Below are 21585 nucleotides of genomic sequence, written 5' to 3'. Positions count from 1 at the left end.
TCACGGTGACGTAGGGGGACAAAGTATACAAAAGAGATCGGATGACCGTGATCGACCAGATGTCCGTGATGGGGGAAATGTTAATTTTGATGGGAGAAATGTTAATGGGGCATTGAATCTCAATGAAGGAACAAATAATAATATTGAGCAAGGTATAAATAAAAAACAAAATGATAATGTAAGACATGATATTGAAACTCAAAATGTGTTCAAAAGAAATAATCACGAGTTTCTTATAACCATGTACTTAAATGCTCGTAGTATTAGAAACAAATTTCAAGAAATACAGGCGTATGTCAAAAGCGAAAATCTCGATATGATAGGAATAACCGAGACATGGTTAAATGGTACAGGGTTCGAAGCTGAATTTAATATTACGGGATTTAAACACTTTCATCAGGGTAGAAACCACAAGAAAGGTTGGGGTGTTCTGTTGTACGTTAAAAACAATGTTCATGCTTGTGTTTTAGAGAAAGTGAAACAGGATGCATATGATAGTTTGTGGGTTGAGTTAATCCAAACAAATGGACAAAAAATTAATGTAGGTGTAATATATAGGCCAAAGATATTATCATTAGCAGACGACAAACTGTTATTTCAAGAACTGTCTAGTTTCTGTAATTGGGACTTATTGATAATGGGTGATTTCAATTTTACTGACATTGATTGGATGACCCTTGAACATGGCCATATAGGTAGTCGCTTGATTGATTTTCTTGGTGACAATTACTTAATTCAGCATGTAAAAGAGCCCACAAGATATGGAAACTTACTCGATCTATTGATCACTAGCCGCGAAAGCATGGTAACTGATGTAGAAGTCGGTGAAACTGTTGCAAATGGCGATTACAACTTAGTTAGATTCAAACTCCTAATTTTTTTTAGAATAGATACTTGTGTTTCTAAAATACCCGATTTCAGTAAAGCTCAGTTCATAGGACTACGTCAGGAGTTTCAGCTTACAGATTGGGAGGCAAAATTAAGCGAAAGACCTGTAGATCAGATGTGGAAAATATTTCAAAATACGCTCACTAAGATGATTCATACTTACATGCCTTTTAAGGACAGATGTCCCCCAAATCAGGCTCGCCCAAAGTGGCTCGACAAAGAAACTGAAAAAAGTATTGCTAAAAAGAGACAGGCTTATAAGAAATATAAGTGCTCGGGTGCATCTGATGACTATGAAAGTTATGTATCAATACGGAGAGTTTTAAAAAAGACAAAAAAAAAATAAATAAATAAATAAATAAACGACAATACGAAATGAACATCGTTGATAAATCCAAAGAAAATCCCAAAAAGAATTCTATAGTTACATTAGAGATAGAAAGATTGTTAGGAATCACATTGGTCCACTATTATCTGCTGACGTTCAACTTGAATATTCAAATGAAGGAATGTGTAATATTTTAAACAATTATTTTAGCTCTGTATTCGTAAACGAAACACCTCAAAGTGAATTCCAAACTGAAATCTGTGAAAAGTCTAGGGTAAACTTACTACGGTAAATATAACAAAAGAAAAAATTAAAAGGTGTATAGACAAACTCAAAGTTAATAAAACACCAGGGCCTGACGGTTGGAATCCAAGAATCTTAAAGGAAATGAAAAATGAGATTGTTGTTCCATTAGAAATTATTTTCAAGAAATCCATCATATCCGGAGATGTCCCAAGAGAATGGAAGCTAGCTAAAGTTACTCCCATATTCAAAACAGGTGACAAAAAGAAACCAAATAACTATAGGCCTATAAGTTTGACTTCAATCGTAGGAAAATAATGGAAACTATCATCAGAGATGCTATCGAACATCATTTAGAAAGTAACCGTTTCAGACGGAAACGTTCTTGCGTGACTAACTTACTCGAATTCTACAACACATTTATCTCGAATTATGACAAAAGAAACAATATAGATTTAATATATCTAGACTTTGCAAAAGCTTTTGATACCGTCCCACACGAAAGACTACTTACTAAATTAGCTTCACACGGAATAAGTGGTAGCCTATTAAGCTGGACTAGTAATTGGTTGAATGATCGAAAACAGAGAGTTGAAAAAACTTCTAGTTGGAAAAATGTTACTAGTGGAGTTCCTCAGGGTTCCGTTCTTGGGCCACTTCTATTCATAGTATATATAAATGATATAGACCATGGACTAAAATCTACTGTTTCCAAATTTGCTGATGATACAAAACTGTGCGGAATGGCAAATTATCACTTAAACCAATTAGATATTCAAGAAGATTTAGATAAATTACAGCAATGGTCTGAAAAATGGCTAATGAAATTTAACGCAAGTAAATGCAAGGTAATGCACATAGGTAAAAATAACAGTAAGTACGAATACAAGTTATTTGGAAATCCGTTAACAAAAGTGAATAGTGAAAAAGATCTCGACGTAATTATCAGTGACGTTCTCAAATCAACCAAGCAGTGTATTTCAGCCTCTAAGAAATCAAGTACATCACTCATTAACAAGCTATATAAATCGTTAGTTCGTCCACATTTGGAATATGCTGTTTCTGTATGGTCACCGAATCTCATTAAAGACATTGACAGATTGGAAAAAAGTACAACGGCGAGCCACAAAACTGATTCCAAATATCAAAAATAAATCATACAAAAATCGACTAAAACACATGAATCTGTTTTCCCTAAAAAAGCGTAGACTCAGAAGTGACTTGATACAGGTCTTTAAAATTCTAAAGGGAATTAACATCAAAAGTGACAAAATGTTCACATTGAATGAGAATCCGACAGGAAACAATGGTCTCAAACTGTCCGGAAATAGATTCAATTTGGAAGTAGGTAGAAACAACTTTGCCAACCGTGTAGTTAATGAATGAAATAAGCTTCCTGCACAGGTAGTGCAATGTAGTTCAGTTCAAAGCTTTAAGAATCATTCAGATAAACACCTAAGCAAGATGCTGTAATGATTATAATTTATTTTATATTATTTGTTTTTGTTTTGTTATTATTTGTCTGTTTGATTTTCATTTATTGTTAGTTTGGGAGTGTAAGTTTGGGAGTGCAAGTGGGAGGTTATCAGGAGTGAAGAGAGGGCGAGGGAGGGAAGGGGTGGCTATACTAGTAAGTGAAGAGATAGGTAAACGTGTAGTGGAGTGGAAGGAGGTTTCCTCAAGGATAATGTGGATGAAGGTGAAACTGGGAAAGGAGATGTGGGTTTTTGTAAGTGCTTTTGTAAGGGCCTGGCAGTGAGAAGAGTGTAGAGGAAAGGGAGGCTTTTTGGATAAATTTAAATGAGTGCATAGAGGATTTAGGGAGAAATGTCAATGTAATAGTACTGGGAGGCCTTAATGCTAGGGTAGGAAATGATCCAATTGATGGAGTGGTTGGGAAATGTGGAGTTCCAGGAAAGAATCGTAGTGAAAAGTTGATGGTGGAAATGTGTCTAGAAAGAGAGTTGATGATAGCAAATACAGTGTTTCGGAAGAAAGTCAAGCATAAGTACACATGGGAGAGGGTGGTGGAGGGAAGGGTGGTAGATAGAGCGTTAATTGATTATGTAGTGGTAGATAGGAAGAGTTAAGGATGTACATGTACTAAGGGGAGAGGGTGGGGGAATATCAGATCATTTCTTGGTGGAAGGTAAGTTGAGAGTGGAGGATAGATGGAGAAAGAGGAAAGGGACAAAAGGTAGGGAGGTGCTTAGAGTGAACTCTTTGAATGAAAAGGAAAAGGAGAAGGAGTACAAGAAGAAGCTGAAGGAGGAGTGGGAGGGAGTGAAGGATAGAGTAGAGCTAGGTGTGGAGGAGGAATGGGGATGGTTCAAGGAGGGAGTCACAAGTGTGCAAAGATGGTGTGTGGAACAAAAAGAAAAGGAGGAAATAGAAGGAAGGGTAGTGAATGGTGGGATGAGGAAACAAAGAGGGTTGTAGAAGAGAAGAAGCGAGCTTTCTCAGATTGGTTACAAAATAGGACGAGGGAGTCATATGAGAGGTACAAAGAAAAGAAAAGAGAAGTAAAGCAAAAGGTAAAGGAGGCAAAGAGGAGAGCAGATGTGAAGTGGGGTAAGAGTATGACAGAAATATTTGAAAGTAATAAAAAGATGTTTTGGAAAGAAATAAGAGAGGAAGAGGAGGCGAATCAAGTAGAGAAGAAAAGGTAAAAGGTGCAGATGGAGAGAGGATAATGGAAGAGAAGGCAGTAAGGGGAAGATGGGCAGAATATTTTAGGGAGTTGCTAAATGTGAAGGAGGATAGGGAGGGAAAGATAGCTGCAGTGGTAAATGCTAAGAAAATGACCGTGATGAGTGAGGAAAATGGAGGAGAAATAAGGAAGGATGAAGTCAAGGCAGTTGTTAAGAAGATGGGAGCAGGTAAGGCACCTGGTCTGGATGGATGCCATGCAGAATATCTAAAAAAAAAAAGGAGGTACAATGATGGTGGACTAGCTGGTGAGGTTATTTAATGTTTGCTGGAGAGAGGGTAGAGTGCCAGAGGACTGTAGGAGTGCCTGTATAGTTCTGCTTTACAAGGGAAAAGGGGACAAGTGTGAATGTAGTAGTTTCAGAGGGATTAGCTTGTTAAGTGAAGTTGGGAAGGATTATGGGAGGATCTTGATTGAGAGGATTAGGAGAGGAACAGAAGGAGTTATTGGTGAGGAACAGTGTGAATTTAGGACAGGTAGAGGTTGTGTAGATCAGATCTTTGTGGTAAGACAGATATATGAGAAAGCTATAGGAAAGGGGAAGGATGTTTTTTTGGCTTTTATGGATCTGGAAAAGGCTTAGGACAGGGTAGACAGAAAGGCACTGGGGGAGGTTTTGCGGATATATGGGATAGGAGGAAAGCTTCTGGGAGCTGTCAAGAGTTTTTATGAGAGTAGTAGAGCTTGTGTTAGGATTAGAAATGAAGAGAGTGAGTGGTTCTCGGTAAAGATGGGACTTCGTCAAGGATGCGTTATGTCGCCCTGGCTGTTCAACTTATACATGGATGGGGTAAAAGTAAGGTGATGAGATGTATAAGGGGTGAAAGTGGCAGTAGACTGGAAGTGAGCATTAAGGGAGAGCGACTGGAGGAAGTGGATAGTTTTAGATACTTGGGTGCAAATGTGGCAGGAAAAGGTGGAGTGAAGGTGGGGGTAGAATGTAGATTGAGAGAAGCGAATAAATGCCTTGGTGGATTAAAAAGTGTAATGAGGAATAGACATTTGGGAATGGATGCTAAGAGGAGACTGTATGAAGGAGTGATTGTGCCAACAGCACTGTACGGGGCAGAAACATGGAACATAAGAGAGGAAGAGAGAAGGAGTTTCAATGTGTTTGAGATGAGGTGTCTGAGAAGTATGATGGGGGTTACTAGGCTGGATAGAGTGAGAAATGAGGAGGTGAGGAGGAGAACAGGGGTGGAAATGGAGTTGGGAGATAGGATTAATGAAAGAGTATTGGGATGGTTTGGACACATGGAAAAAATGAGTGAAGAAAGACTAGTAAAAGAGGTATGGAAGGCAGATGTGGAGGGAGCGAACATGAAGGGACGTCCTAGGATATGGTGGATGGATGGGGTGAAGGAGGCTTTGGGGAAGAGGGGAATGTCTGTTGAGGAAGGACGGGAGAGGACAGAAGACAGGGGTGAATGGAGAATGGTTGTATTTGGATGATGTTGTGATGTATGAGGTGGAATGGGTGAGGGGATGAGGGGGGGCGGGTGAGTTAATATGTGTGAGCAAAATTTGACGCAGCCCGAAAGGATTTCTCCCCGTCTTCTCCTTTTATGCATGGGGGGACGGAGATGGGGGTCGCCGATTTAATGAACCGGGCTTGCTGTGAATGTGCTGTGTCTTGCGACACTGCATCTGACCCAGGGCAGTGGACAAGGTGCAGGGATGACCCGTCATCCAGGAGGTGCTAAGATAAGAGGGAAGGTGGAGGGGTGTGGAGTGTGTTCAGGGATGGAATGGGTGGGAATGATTTTATGCCTTTTCCTTCTTGGCTACCACCCTTGTAAGGGGGAAAAAGCCTTGGTATATGTATGTATGTATATGTTGATTTATTATTATTTCCTATTTACCTGTTTGTTTATTATTCAACTATACCTATGCATTTATTTATGTATTTTATTTGTTATTTACATTATTATAGTTTTTATTGATTAATTTATTATTATTATTATGATTTTTTTTTTTCCGCATCCGACCTAGATATGGACCAAAACGTCTCCTGTCGGCATGCTCCGCCTTTGTAATCCTGTGATCCTGTTGTTTATCTCAATCAAGGTGTCATTTTCTGTGCCGAAAACTACTCCTAAATATCTAAACTGATTTGTTTGGTTCAAAATTTTATTTCCTAATCTCACATACATGTCTTCTTGATTTCTATTCAGCAGCATAACCTCTGTTTTTCCCTTATTAAGTTTCATACCTTTGGCAGATAATTCTTCATTCCAAACTAAAATGAAGCACTGTAACACTTCTTCAGTTTCTGCTATCAATACCAGATCGTCTGCGTAGCCAAATATTTCTCTTTCCGCTCTTCTCGTCACTAACTTTCCACAATAGTCCATGAAAATGATGAATAAGACTGGGGAAAGCACACTTCCTTGTTTTACTCCTGAAGTTATACTGAACCATTCCCCATTTCCCTGCTGGGTCTTAATGCGGTATGCATCGTTTATGTACGTGCTTTTTATTGCCCTTTTAAGATGCACTACAAGATCTTTCTGGGAACCCGATCGAATGACTTTTCCAGGTCGACGAAAGCTAAGTAATGTTTTCTATTCCATTCCCAGTTTTTCTCAGAAAGCATTTTTAAGGCAAAAATTAGATCGATGGTAGATCTTCCAGGTCTTAAACCATATTGCCATTCGTCGAAGCTCTCCTCTACTGTCCCCCTTAATCTCTTTTCTAATATCCTTTCATAAAGTTTTGCTATATGTGGTATTAAGGCTATTCTTTTGTAGTTTTTACAGTCAGTTTTGTCTCCTTTGTTTTTATATGTAGGGCATATTGATCTATTCGTCTTTGGGTACTCTTGCTTCATCCCAGCATTTGTTCAAGATGTCCTTTACCCATAGAATTCCATCTTCTCCGATGTTTTTTGAAATCTCAGATGGAATCATGTTTTCTCCTGCTGCTTTGCCATTTTTCTTTCGATTTAAGGATGATTTATCTCTTCAACGGTAATTGGATCTTCGTCCGATTCTAAGAGTTCCTCTACATTGTGCTCTGGCTCATTTTGTTCTACATTATTTGGTACATTCAACAAGTTTTCGAAGTACTTTTTCCATCTACAGTCAATTTTCTCGGCGTCTGTTAGTAGCTCTTCTCTATTTTCATCTTTAACAACATATGATGGTGGTGCTGATTTCTTTCTGTAATTTTTAGCCAAGTTGTAAATTAGCTTTCTAGTTCCTAGTAAATCCTGTGCAAGATCTTTCCCAAATTTCTCCCATGTTTTATTATTTTCCTGGTTCTTTACTCTCTCCGCTTCTCTTCTAGCTTCAATGTATTCAAGTCTATCGTCCATTTCCGAAATTTTCTCATTTTTATTTTGACAGCTTCTTTGACCTTTTCTGTCCACCAGAGTATTTGCTTTTTCTTTTTACCGTGTGATGTCTTACATTGGACTACTTCCTCTGCAATTTTTGTGACAGTTGAATGGAAGGGTTTCCAGTCCTCATCTAAATCTTCTGTTCTAGTATATTCTGTTCTACTCTCAGTCTGCGATGGAGCTCCTCTTTACAGCTTTCAAATTTCAAAATTTCTACCAAGAATCGTTTTGCGGCTTTGCATTTCAAAGATTTTTATTTGTATGAGAAATAATTTGACGCAGCCCGAAGGGATTTCTCCCCGTCTTCTCCTTTTATGCATGGGGGGGGGGGGGCGGAGAGAGGGTGGTCGCCGAATTAATGAAGCGGCCCTACTTGGTTGTGCTGTGTCTTGCGACACTGCTTCTGACCCAGGACAGTGGGCAAGATGCAGGTATGACCCGTCATCCAGGAGGTGCCAAGATAAGAGGGAGGGAAGAGGGTAGAGGGGAGTGGAATATGTAGGGGATGGAATGGGTGGGAGTGCCTTTCTTTTTTTTTTTTTTTTGGCTACCTCCCGTGTAAGGGGAAAGAATGCATTTGGTGTATGTATGTATGTATGTATGTATGTATGTATGTATATAATATATTCATATATATATATATATATATATATATATATATATACATTATATATATATATATATACATATATATGTATATATATATATATATATATATATATATATATGTGTGTGTGTGTGTGTGTGTGTGTGTGTGTGTGTGTGTGTGTGTGTGTGTGTGTGTGTGTGTTTACCTAGTTGTATTTACCTAGTTGTATTTTACGGGAAGGGGAGCTATGCTCGTGGTGTCCCGTCTTCATATCTCGTTTTATCCAGACTGTTTTTAAATTCGTGTATCGTTTTTGCACACACCACATTCTCATCTAACTTGTTCCAAACGTCTATTACCCTGTGGGGAAAGCTGTTCTTTTTTAGGTCTCTTCTAAAACTGTCTTTCTTGATTTTTTTTTTCCGTGTCCTCTTGTATCTATACTATCCCATTTTATTAGATCCTCTCTATCAATAGTTTCTATGCCTTTCATGATTCTATTAATAGTTATCAAGTCTCCCCTCTCTCTTCTTTGCTCTAATGTCTGTAGCTCAAGTTTTGCTAGTCTCTCTTCATATGATAGTTCTAAGAGCGTTGGTGCCAATTTCGTAGTTGCTCTTTGTATTCTTTCAAGTTTTGTTATACATTTTTTTGTACTTGGTGACCACGTCGTCGCTGCATACTCCAATTTTGGTCTTATCAAAGTGACCAGCATTTTCTTCACCATTTCTTCGTCCAGGTATGTAAATGCCACTTTGAATGATCTTATTAAATTATAAATTTCTCCAAAAATTTTGTTTATATGTTTCTCAGGGGACATATTATTCACAATAATGACTCCCAGGTCATTCTCATTTTCTACTTTTTTAATTTCTTCCTCTCCCACTTTATATAATCCCACTATTGTTTTTTTTCTTCCAAATTCCATTATACTACACTTCCTAATATTGATTTCCATCTCGCACTTTCTACTCCATTTCCATACTTTTTTGCAGCCAATACCCCCGTCTGGGGTTATTGGTTGCATGTTGTTGTGGCAAAGTAGCATACAGTTGATACTTTAGGGTCTATATGGGGCGCCCCTACGGACCATAGCCACACATCATTTTGTCTGTGATAGAAGAAAACTCTGTACATAGAGAAATGATGACACTTTTTATACAACGACTGTCCCTCCGTTATGCTGTTCTCCAACCCCTTGTTACTGTCCTGTACCATTTCTCTGAATATTCGTTTCTTTTTTTTCGCCTATCTACCCTGTGGTGGGGGCAAAAGAATACTGCCACCAAGTATTTCCACTTGAATCGTAAAAGGCGACAAACAGGGACGGGGGATGGGATTAGGAGTCCTACTACCTGTAGCCCCAAAAGGGGACATTCCTAAAAAAGAAAGTAAAGGCATAAGAGGGTCTCGGAGTTTTCCAACCAGTACCCTAAGGTTTGGGTCTTTTAATGTGCGTGGATGTGGTACAGATGAGAGTAAAAGGGAAGGGATAGGCAGTATGTTTGTGAGAAGAAAGATGGATGTGTTGGCTTTGAGTGAAACTAAAATGAAAGGAAAGGGCAACTGTGAGTTTGGGAGTGTGGCTGGAAGGTACTCAGGAGTGAAGAAGGGACGAGGAAGAGAAGGGGTGGCTATACTAGTAAGTGAAGAGATAAGTAAGCGTGTAGTGGAGTGAAAGGAGGTGTCATCAAGGTTGATGTGGATGAAGGTTAAGCTGGGAAAGGAGATGTGGGTTTTTGTAAGTGCGTATGGGCCTGGTTGTGAGAAGAGTGTAGAGGAAAGGGAGGCTTTTTGAGTAGATATAAATGAGTGCATAGAGGGATTAGGGAGAAATATCAATGTAGTTCTATTGGGACACCTAAATGCTAGGGTAGGAAATGAATCAATACGCGGAGTGATTGGAAAGTATGGAATTCCAGGTAAAGATCGTAGTGGAGAGTTGATGGTGGAGATGTGTCTTGAAAGAGAGTTGATGATAGCAAATATAGTGTTAAGGAAGAAAGTCAGGCATAAGTACACATGGGACAGGGTGGTGGATGGAAGGGTGGCAGATAGAGCGTTAATGGACTATATAGTGGTAACCAGGAGTATGGTAGGAAGAGTTAAGGATGTACATGTTCTAAGGGGAGAGAGTGGGGGAATATCAGATCATTTTCTGGTGGAAGGTAAATTGAGAGTAGAGAATAGGTGGAGAAAGAGGAAAAGGGCAGAAGGTAAGGAGGTACTTACAGTGAACTACTTAAATGAGGAAAAATGGAGAATGAGTATAAGAAGTTGAGAGAAGAAAGGGAGAGAGTAAAGGTTAGAGTAGAACTAGGAGTGGAGGAGGAATGGGGACGGTTCAAGGAGGGAGTCATAAGGTGTACAAAGATGGTGTGTGGAACAAGGAGGGCGGAAGGAAATAGAAGGAAGGGTAGTGAGTGTTGGGATGAGGAAGCAAAGAAAGGTGTAGAAGAGAAGAAACAGGCACTCAAAGATTGGCTGCAAATTAGGACGAGGGAATCGTATGAGAGGTACAAAGTAAAGAGAAAGGAAGTTAAGCATAAGATAAAGGAAGCAAAGAGGAGAGCAGATGTGAAATGGGGAAAGAGTATGACAGAAAATTTTGAAAGTAATAAAAATATGTTTTGGAAGGAAATTACAAGAGGAAGAGGAGGCGAATCAAGTAGAGAAGAAAAGGAAAAAGGTGCAGTTGGAGAGATGATAATGGAAGAGAAGGCAGTGAGAGGGAGGTGGGCAGAGTATTTTAGGGAGTTGCTAAATGTGAAGGAGGATAGGGAGGGAAAGGTAGTGGCAGTGGGGAGCGCAAAGAAAATGAGAGTGATGAGTGAGGAAAATGGAGGAGAAATAGGGAAGGATGAAGTGAAAGCAGCTGTTAAGATGATGAGAGATGGTAATGCACCTGGGTTGAATGGATGCCATGCAGAATGTCTGAAGAAAGGGGGTATAGTTATGGTGGACTGGCTGGTGAGGTTATTTAATGTTTCTTTAAGAGAGGGTAGAGTGCCAGAGGACTGGAGGAGTGCCTGTATAGATCGGCTTTACAAAGGAAAGGGGGACAAGTGTGAGTGTAGTAGCTACAATGGGATCAGTTTGTTGAGTGTAGTTGGGAAGGCTTATGGGAGGGTCTTGATTGAGAGGATTAGGAGAGGAACAGAGGGAGTAACTAGTGAGGAACAGTGTGGTTTTAGGACAGGTAGAGGATGTATAGATCAGATTTTTGTGGTAAGACAGATATGTAAGAAAGCTATAGGAAAAGGTAAGGATGTTTTTTGGGCTTTTATGGATCTGGAAAAGGCTTACGACAGGGTAGACAGGAAGGCAATGTGGGAGGTACTGCAGATATATGGAATAGGAGGAAAGCTGTTAAGAGCAGTCAAGAGTTTTTATGAGAGTAGTAGAGCTTGCGTTAGGATTAGAAATGGAGAGTGAATGGTCTGAGGTAAAGGTGGGACTTCGTCAGGGGTATGTTATGTCACCCTGGCTGTTCAATCTTTACATGGATGGGGTGGTGCGAGAGGTGAATGCAAGGGTAGTGGGTCAGGGATTGGAGATGATTAAAGGAAATGGAAAAAAGTGGGAGGTGAGCCAGTTGTTGTTTGCGGACGACACTGCGCTTGTAGCAGGATGAGAGGAGGGATTGAGAAAGTTAGTGACAGAGTTTGAGAAGGTGTGCAAAAGAAGGAAGCTGAAGATAAATGTGGGCAAAAGTAAGGTGATGAGATGTACAAGGGGAGAGAGTGACAGTAGGTTGGAAGTGAGCATTAAGGGTGAGAAACTGGAGGAAGTGGATAGTTTTAGATACTTGTGTGCGAATGTGACAGGAAAGGGAGGAGTGGGGGTGGAGGTAGAATGTAGATTGAGAGAAGTGAGTAAATGCCTTGGTGGATTAAAAAGTGTAATGAGAAATAGACATTTGGGAATGGATGCTAAGAGGAGGTTATATGAAGGAGTGATTGTGCCAACAGCAGTGTACGGGGCAAAAACATGGAACATGAGAGAAGAAGAGAGAAGGAGTTTGAATGTGTTTGAGATGAAATGTCTGAGAAGTATGATAGGGGTTACTAGGCTAGATAGAGTGAGAAATAAGGAGGTGAGGAGGAGAACAGGGGTGGAAAGAGAGCTGGGAGATAGAGTTGATGAAAGAGTATTAGGATGATTTGGACACATGGAAAGAATGAGTGAAGAAAGATTAGTAAAAGAAGTGTGGAAGGGAGAGGTGGAAGGAGTGAATATGATGGGGCGTCCTAGAATGAGATGGATGGATGGGGTGAAAGGGGCTTTACAAAAGAGAGGAATGTCTGTGGAGGAAGGATGGGAGAGGACAGAAAATAGGGGTGAATGGAGAAGGGTTGTATATGGATGATGCTGTGATGCATGAAGGGGAGTGGGTGGGAGTTGGGGGTGAGGAAGTATGTATGAGAAAAAATTTGACGCAGCCTGAAGGGATTTCTCCCCGTCTTCTCCTTTCCTGCATGAGGGGACGGAGAGGGGGGATCGCCGAATTTATGAATCGGCCTTGCTGTGGATGTGCTGTGTCTTGTGACATTGCTTCTGATCCAGGGCAGTGGACAGGATGCAGGGATGACCCGTCATCCAGGAGGTGCCAAGATAGGAGGGAGGGAGGAGGGTGGAGGGGAGTGGAATATATGGGAAATGGAATGGGTGGGAGTGATTTCTATGCCTTTTTCTTTTTGGCTACCCCCAGTGCAAGGGGGAAAAGCCTTTAGTATATGTATGTATTGAGATCACTGTGTAGCGACTCACTATCTTCTACAGTGTTTTTTTTTTCAAAAAATTTGCATCGTCCGCAAAGAAGCTCATTCAATTTCATTTCATCTCATTTCAATTCTTTTATCCATATCATTAATATATATGGCAAGTATTATTGGGGCCAAAACTGTTTCTTGTGGAACTCCACTTCATCACAATTAGAGTGTTTGTCTCTTATCACCACTCTCATTTTTCTTTCAAGCAAGAAGTCTTCCATCCACTTCAGCAGTTTGCCCTGTATTTCTCCTGCAGTTTCTAATTTCTTAAACAATTTCTTATGTGGCACCCTATCAAAAGCTTTTTTCAGATCTAGAAATGCACAATCAGCCCATCCATCTCTTTCTTGTATTACGCCTATTAGCCTTGAATAGGAACACATTAAGTTTGTGACGCATGATCGTCCATGTCTAATTCCAAACTGCCTTGGATTTAGTACGTTGTTTTCTTCCAAATGCCTTACCTATCTAATTTTGATCATTCTTTCACAAATTTTAGCTATCGAACTTGTAAGAGACACCGGTCTATAGTTAGTAGGGTATTCCTTGTTTCCCTCTTTATATATTGGTATTATATTTGCTCTTTTCCAATCTTCTGGAACTTTTCCTTCTTTCAATGAACTGCTAATTAGGCTATGTATTTTGTCTGTTAGTTCCTCCCTCATTCTCTCAAAATCCAGTTTGCCATTTCACCTGGTCCATGCTATTTTCTGACATCGAGATTACTTAAGTGATTCATTATTTCACTCCTTGTTACTTCTATCTCTTTCAATGGGGGGACTTTCTCCTCCCACTCGATATCTCTAGGTTGTGTGTTCTCCCTCGTAAACACCGATTTAAAATGCTTGTTCATAATTTCTGCCATTTCTATTTCCTATGTGTATTTAGGTGCCCGGACAATTCGTCGACGGACACTTCGTCGACGGACACTTCGTCGAACAGACGATTCGTCGAATGGACATTTAGTCGAACACCCTTTTTGTCGAACGGTCGTTTCGTCGCGAACGATTGTTTTGTTGCATAAAGGCAATTTCTCTCTCTATATATATATATATATATATATATATATATAATATGATATATCTATATATATGATATATACATATAGAGAGAGAGCTTTTACTTCAGAATTTTTTAAAAGGAACTTTAACATATCAAAATAAAACGCAATAGAAAATTTACTAAACATTTTTATTTGAGGTATTAGCACTGGTTCTACTGAAATATAAAATACATTTTATGAAAATAGATATAAACTTACAAATTATGTGCAATGGCTTGTAGGTATTCTAGTGTATCTCTGTTTGCATAGTCATCCGTGAGTTTTTTCAACCGTTCATTAACAATTGCGTATTTCTTTTTAGTGTTTCTAGGCATAATACCACATGAAGCCTGTTGTATTGTTAGTTCCCAATCATTTTGCTCTTTTTTGAGTTTGGTCATAAGGCGAGATAAATTTGGATGGACGACTGACATTCTTTGTTGAAATGCGCGGTGCCAACCTTCAACAGAATTATTTGTGCGTGGTATTCCTAGCAAGGTCTTTTCTCTTACATTCCATAAGGAGATATCAAAACTTGGGCGGCGTCGCCTTCCTCTTTGTACAGCACCTAACCAAGTAGTCTCAAAGTAGACGAGAAATTCTCCTAGGACTTCATCTGTTTCCTCATCTAATGAAGCCATTAATTCATTAAATACGCCTATGACATCCTCCAGTGCATACTTTTTGCTAATAAATCGAGATTAGTGTCAGTTGCCATTAAAACGATATCTTCCTCTTCGACTAAAACAAATCTCTCCCCTCTTAACGAAACCCTAAGTTATTTTGTTCCCATCTGTGAATTTTCTTTGTCTTCTAATCATTCTGCCAAGACTTTTTTTTTGGGGGGAAGAGATCTAGTGGCCTCCTAGGGAAAATCAGATATGCAGTTCTGAATTATAGTACTCGTAATTTCTTCAGTATTATAGGCTCGTTCCTTCATATTCTCTACTGTCTTGAGTACCACAGTTCTACTGGCATCTGGTCGGTGAGAATGTGGCAGTGGAGTACCTTGTAGTATATCATTCACTGTCTTAAGTCGCCCTCCACATCTCCCTCTTTCTTCGCATTTCCAATAGGTAATGCTATCAATCATTTTGTCAACTGTATAAGCATACCCATTGTACAGTAGTTTCCTTCCACCACGTTTAGTAACAGTGAACTCCATGGCCTTATTATCATTCATATCTTGAAATAATTACCTCAAGAATAGATGTAGAATGTCTAATTAATAAATATCATTTTGAGAATGTTGAAAAATGTCCTTCCAGATGTGGGAATATTTCTAGTATGTATTGTGTATTTAGATTAAAGAATGATAAATAAGTTTGCCTTACTTTGATCTTCCGACGAACAATATTAGCTGATATCCAGTTGCTTTAAATATATCAAATTGTACTGATATCATCATTTATCACCTTATTATCATTATCTCAAGAATAGATGTAGAATGTCTAATTAATAAATATCTTTTTGAGAATGTTGAAAAATGTCCTTCAATGTCATTATATATTTTAAAGTATTTTAGGCAAATAGTATCATTTATTATCAAATATTTACATAAATACCTGGTTGTTCGACGAAACATCCATTCGACGAAACATCCATTCGACGAATCGTCCGGCGACGAAATGTCTGTTCGACGAAATGTCTGTCGACGAATTGTCCGGCGACGAATTGTCCGGCGACGAAACGTCCGGTCACGGTGTATTTAACACCTCCTTGTCGTAGTTTCACTAATTCTTGTTTGTTTTTCAGATTGTTGTTTACAAATCTGTAAAATAGTTTTGGTTGATCTTTACATTTTTCTATGACATCTTTTTCGTATTTTCTCTTTTCTGCTGTGCACACTTGTACATATTAATTTCTAGAACTAGTATATATTTTCCATTTTCAGGTCTTTTGTCTTTCCTTGTCGTAGTTTCACTAATTCTTGTTTGTTTTTCAGATTGTTGTTTACAAATCTGTAAAATAGTTTTGGTTGATCTTTACATTTTTCTATGACATCTTTTTCGTATTTTCTCTTTTCTGCTGTGCACACTTGTACATATTAATTTCTAGAACTAGTATATATTTTCCATTTTCAGGTCTTTTGTCTTTCCTCCATTTTATCCAAGCTTTATCTCTTTTGTCTTTTAACTCACTACTTTACATCTTTTGTTGTACCAACACTATACATATTCTTTTACTTGTTTTTGTCTTAGAACATACTTTTCCACTCCTTTATCATTTTTTGTCAAAATATTCCATTTCTCTTCTACTGTTGTTTCCTCCTTGTATATCGTTTCCCAGTCTGCTTTTTGATTTTTTTTTCTCATTTTATCTAAATTTGTTTTTCAATACATCAATCTTTCCTTTCTATATTGTTGTTTTTTCCATGTATTTTTCCTCATTTAGTTCCAGTTCAACCAATATGTGGTCACTTTTACTTATTGGCGTCTTATATTCAATCTTGTCCACTATTTCGGGTTCTGATGTGATTATTAGGTCCAGTCTCGATGGTTCTTCCTCATTTCTATACCCAGTATTCTCTTGTATCCATTGCGTCATTGTATGTTCTATAATCATATCAAGTAGTACATTTCCCCATAGGTCGTCTCCACCCTTTACTGTCATCTCTTCCCAGCAGATTTCTTTACAATTAAAGTCACCCACTATAACTATTCTTCCTCCATCTTCCATTACCTTATTTAGTGTTATCTTCTAACATATTCTTGTGTTCTCTCTCTTCCCACGAAGCAGTTTTAGGAGGTACATAATTTACTACAAACTTCCTGCGTGTGTGTATAATATATATATATATATATATATATATATATATATATATATATATATATATAGCCAATAAAAACACTAGGAGCGTGTGTTCACAAATGCGTAAGTAACCACTAGGAAAAGTAAACTAACGAAGCAGAGCGCTTTCGTATGATTACATCTTCAGTGCAGATACAAAGAAGGAATTATAAAATGAAGAAACAAGGTACATAATATATGACATAGTGAAGAGGGCATTCGGAGAGGTAGTGGAATAAGTACACGTGACGGACGTTTGAACCGTCCTGGTAACCAACAAGTAATTTCATGAGAAATATAACTATCTAATTTGTACAAACCTTGATGGAGATTAACATTTATTCCCTTACTAGATTTGACCAAACTGTATTCAATTAAATTTCTTTCTGTTATGTTGTTGTTGTATGTGATGACTTTAGCGTTATCCCAGTCAACTGGGTGGTTAAAATGGTTCATGTGGTTGAATATACCGCTAGATTGGTTTCCCTCTCTAACGTATTTCTTATGTTGATTGATTCGTGTTTTGAGTGTTTTAGCAGTCTGACCAACATAAAACTGATTACATGATTTACAAGGTATTTTGTACATACACCCTTTATCACTATTAACAGAATTATTTATGAGCAATTGTCTTACAATTAATGTTAAATTTACGTAATATATTTTGAATGTTTTGCAGGTTCTCTTGGTACGGTAGAATTGGCAAGTTATTTATATTGAAAGTTTGAGTTTACCTAAGGTTATAAAATGTCCTTTTAGCACGATTGTAAGCTGTGTCAAGAACATGTGTGGGATATTGTAGGTTAGTACCAATGTCGTAAATACATCTTATTTCATCATCGATGTACTCTGGGCTGCAAATGCGTAGGGCCCATACTTGTTGGTTACCAGGACGGTTCAAACGTCCGTCACGTGTCTTTCTTCCACTACCTCTCCGAATGCTCTTCACTATGTCATATATTCTATACCTTGTTTCTTCATTTTATAATTCCTTCTTTGTAGCTGCACTGAAGATGTAATTATACGAAAGCGCTCTGCTTCGTTAGTTTACTTTTCCTAGTGGTTACTTACGCATATATATATATATATATATATATATATATCTAAATAGAAATGTAGTAGCACATTTGTAGATAACACACAGGAACCCACAGTCGGAGAAAGAATAAACTTCGAATAAAGAATAATCCTATATTTCGGCTATCAACTGTAGCCCTCTTCAGGAAAGTACATAAGAAAGAGAACAGAGGGGACTTATAAACTACAGTAAGAAGAGATGTGGACAGATGACCTCACTCAGACGCGGGGCTAACTGGGGTGGCGGAGGAGGGAGGGGGTGAGGAGAGGGGAGGATGTAAAGTCCGCACTAGCTTATTTATTGCTGCGCGTGAGATAATGTCAGGTGTCCACTGCCCTTTAGAAATATTAATATTAGGGCATTCCTCAATTAATGCTGATTCGAGGAGGAAAATAGTCGAATCAGCATTAATTGAGGAATGCCCTAATATTAATATTAGGGCATTCCTCAATTAATGCTGATTCGAATCAGCATTAATTGAGGAATGCCCTAATATTAATATTTCTAAAGGGCAGTGGACACCTGACATTATCTCACGCGCAGCAATAAATAAGCTAGTGCGGACTTTACATCCTCCCCTCTCCTCACCCCCTCCCTCCTCCGCCACCCCAGTTAGCCCCGCGTCTGAGTGAGGTCATCTGTCCACATCTCTTCTTACTGTAGTTTATAAGTCCCCTCTGTTCTCTTTCTTATGTACTTTCCTGAAGAGGGCTACAGTTGATAGCCGAAATATAGGATTATTCTTTATTCGAACTTTATTCTTTCTCCGACTGTGGGTTCCTGTGTGTTATATATGTATATATATCTATATATATACATGTATATATATATATATATATATATAATATGTATGTATATATATATATATGTATATATATATGTATATATATATGTATATATATATATATATGTATATATATATATATATATATATATATAACATTGGGCTGTATCAAAAATGCAGCATAAATGATATGATTTTCCAGACAAATTTTGCGTGCTGAGCACTGTGGGGTGTTCGTTTTACTCATAGGGTTCTAGTTTTTGTGTTATACAACATATGTTATAGTGACACGTGCTTAGGCACCTATGTATGAATTAATACTGCGTAATGTCCGCGTGTGATCATTGACTATGTCTTATGTTTTTTTCTTTTGTTTCAGATTATCTAAAGGATGCCGCAGACTTGGAAGAACTGTTCTGATTCGTTCTGCTACACATTCGGAAAGTACACAACCTCAAAACAGAAACGAACTATCACATATTTAGTAAAACGTCTGTATCGTGCCTACTTTGCCATTGAACTAAGAGATCAGGACAAGCCATGGGCTCCTCACATTGCCTGTGTGAACTGTATTTCTGGGTTCCGCCATTAGAGAAAAGGGAAACGTAAGTCAATGCCATTTGGTATACCAATGGTTTGGCGGGAACCGAAAAATCACCATGATGACTGCTATTTCTGTATGGTGAAACCGCTAGGGAGGAATGTAAAAGCATGAAACACATTAAATATCCAAACATTCCATCAGCTATGCGACCTGTACCACACAGTGATGACGTCCCAATATCAATTTGTCCTGAGAATGTGCACTGTAGTAGTTCAAGTAACTCTTCAAGTAGTGATCGTGAAGATGCAGATGTGTATGAAGAGTTTTACTCTACCGGGATCCGTGGGAAAAAACCTCCGTTGTTTGAACAAAGTGAGCTAGATGACCTTGTTCGAGATCTTGGGCTGTCAAAAGAATCTACACAAATGCTAGGCTCAAGGTTAGCAGAGAAAATTCTTTTGGGAAGCAGCACACCCTTTCCATGGTATAGGCCTCGAGAGTAGAAATTTGTGCGGTACTTTACTAAGACAGATGACATGGTATATTGCCATGATGTTTCAGGTCTTGTGGGACACATGGACAAAGAATACAATCCTGAAGAATGGAGGTTCTTTATCGACTCCTCTACAAGGGAGGTGTGCTACTTTTTAATGGAAAAAAAAAAGTAGTATCATTGCCCATTGCGCATTCCGTCACCCTGAAAGAAACCTACACTACCATGTCACTTCTTAACAACATACAATATCAGGATCACAACTGGCCTCTTTGTGGTGACCTGAAGGTCCTAAGTATTTTGTTAGGGCAGCAGGGTGGCTACATAAAACAACCATGCTTTTTATGCTTGTGAGACAGCCGTGCAGATTCCGTACACTACCGACAAGTGCAATGGCTTAGACGGAATTTGAACCTGGCCGCCATAACGTCAAAGCTATACCATTTGTACTAGCGCACAGAGTGCTTCTACCTCCACCTCACATAAAGCTGGAATTGATGAAGAACTTTGTAAAAGTACTCCCGAAAGATGGAGAAAGGTTTAAGTAGCTGTCCCACAAATTCCCTTCTGTAAGCGGTGTTAAAATGAAAGTCGGCTTTTTGTTGGACCACAGATTTGTGAGCTTCTTTCAGATACCGGCTTTACCGAAGCATCAATATCTCATGAAAGAAGTGCTAGGAATAGTTTTAAGTCAGTTGTAACAGGCTTCTTTGGGAACACAAAAGCTGATGACTACAAGGAAGGAGCCGGGAACATGCCTCAAGCATATGAGACGGCTGGCGTACGGATGAGGATAAAAATGCATTTCCTCCATAGTCATCTTGACAACTTTCCTGCCTATTTGGGTGACTTAAGTGAGGAATAGGGGGAGAGGTTCCATTAAGATATATCCGAAATGGAGCACCGCTATCAAGGCAATTGGAGCGTGACGATGATGACTGATTTCTTCTGGTCGCTTCAAAGAAGCCGGGAAACATTTACTGATACACCGGTACACAAGAGAAAGTCTCGAAAGCGTGCCTTTCAGGAAGAATAACTGGACTCAACATTCAAATATGTCAATACAATTGTGATTTTCGTAAGCAGATATGTATGTACCTGTATATGTGTAACGTACATTTATCATTGTTTTGTTTCTTCTCAACAAAATAAAATGGCCTGTCAACCTCTGTTTGCCTTTACTTACCTATATAAATTTACAGGAATTTGATAGACCTGGCTCATACGCATTTCTGCACGATAGACCTGAATCATTAAGTTTTGGTTATTACAAAAAAAAATTAGAACCTCATGAAAAACCGATTGAACATACGATTCAGCATTTTCGTGAACTACCGACTAAGACTCACCACACGTTGCACTGTCTGAGATACCTTATCTCTTCTTTAACCTATGAAGCCGTCCTTTTGACAAATTAAATTCACCTTCGATGTTCATTTCTTTAAAAAAAAAAAAAAAAAAAAAAAAAAATACTGGCCTGCTCTAGGATCATATCTCCAGAAACTTTTACACCCTCAATACGTACCTAACGAAACCACCCCATCAGACATTTTTCTAAGTCCTCAAATTTCCTAGGTTTCGTGCGTTTACGCATGCTCATTTGTGTTTTAGTATCCCTTTCGGCAAAATACCACAGTAACTGCACTTTTGCACCGACACACCATTGTCTAATTTCTTCAATAACTCCACTTTTTGCACAATTGAGAGGGACATTCACTTTTTCTTACCATCTTGACCACATTTACCACCCTCTAACGGTAGCTTAGAAGGCCTTTTCAGCTAATATTGTGAAGAAACCACGTAAAAATAAGCCGGTATCCACGAGAAGCGCTGCTCACAAAATTCAAATCTGGTAAACACAGTGCAGTCAGATTTCCCTGACGAAATTTCCCTGTTTGCCTTAGAATTCCCCTACCTTCTCTAAAAAAAAATAAAATAAAATAAATAACAATAATAATAATAATAATAATAATAATAATAATAA

The 21585-nt window shown here is 38.6% G+C and overlaps 1 protein-coding gene across 1 annotated transcript in view; it reads left to right on the top strand.

Annotated features, from left to right (window-relative positions):
* Positions 1–19075, top strand: part of LOC143020033 (uncharacterized) — a 56061-nt gene extending 36986 nt beyond the window's left edge. Inside the window, exon 2 of the mRNA XM_076176170.1 lies at positions 18944–19075. Coding sequence (XP_076032285.1) covers positions 18944–18952 — 9 coding nt within the window. The 3' untranslated portion in view covers positions 18953–19075. The remainder of the gene's footprint in view (positions 1–18943) is intronic.
* Positions 19076–21585: the final 2510 nt, after the last annotated feature.

The sequence above is a fragment of the Oratosquilla oratoria genome, chromosome 38, assembly GCF_046742065.1.
Source record: "Oratosquilla oratoria isolate Oo_2021 chromosome 38, ASM4674206v1, whole genome shotgun sequence".
Taxonomy (NCBI): Eukaryota; Metazoa; Arthropoda; class Malacostraca; order Stomatopoda; family Squillidae; genus Oratosquilla; species Oratosquilla oratoria.
This window is presented reverse-complemented; position numbering and strand designations above follow the sequence as displayed.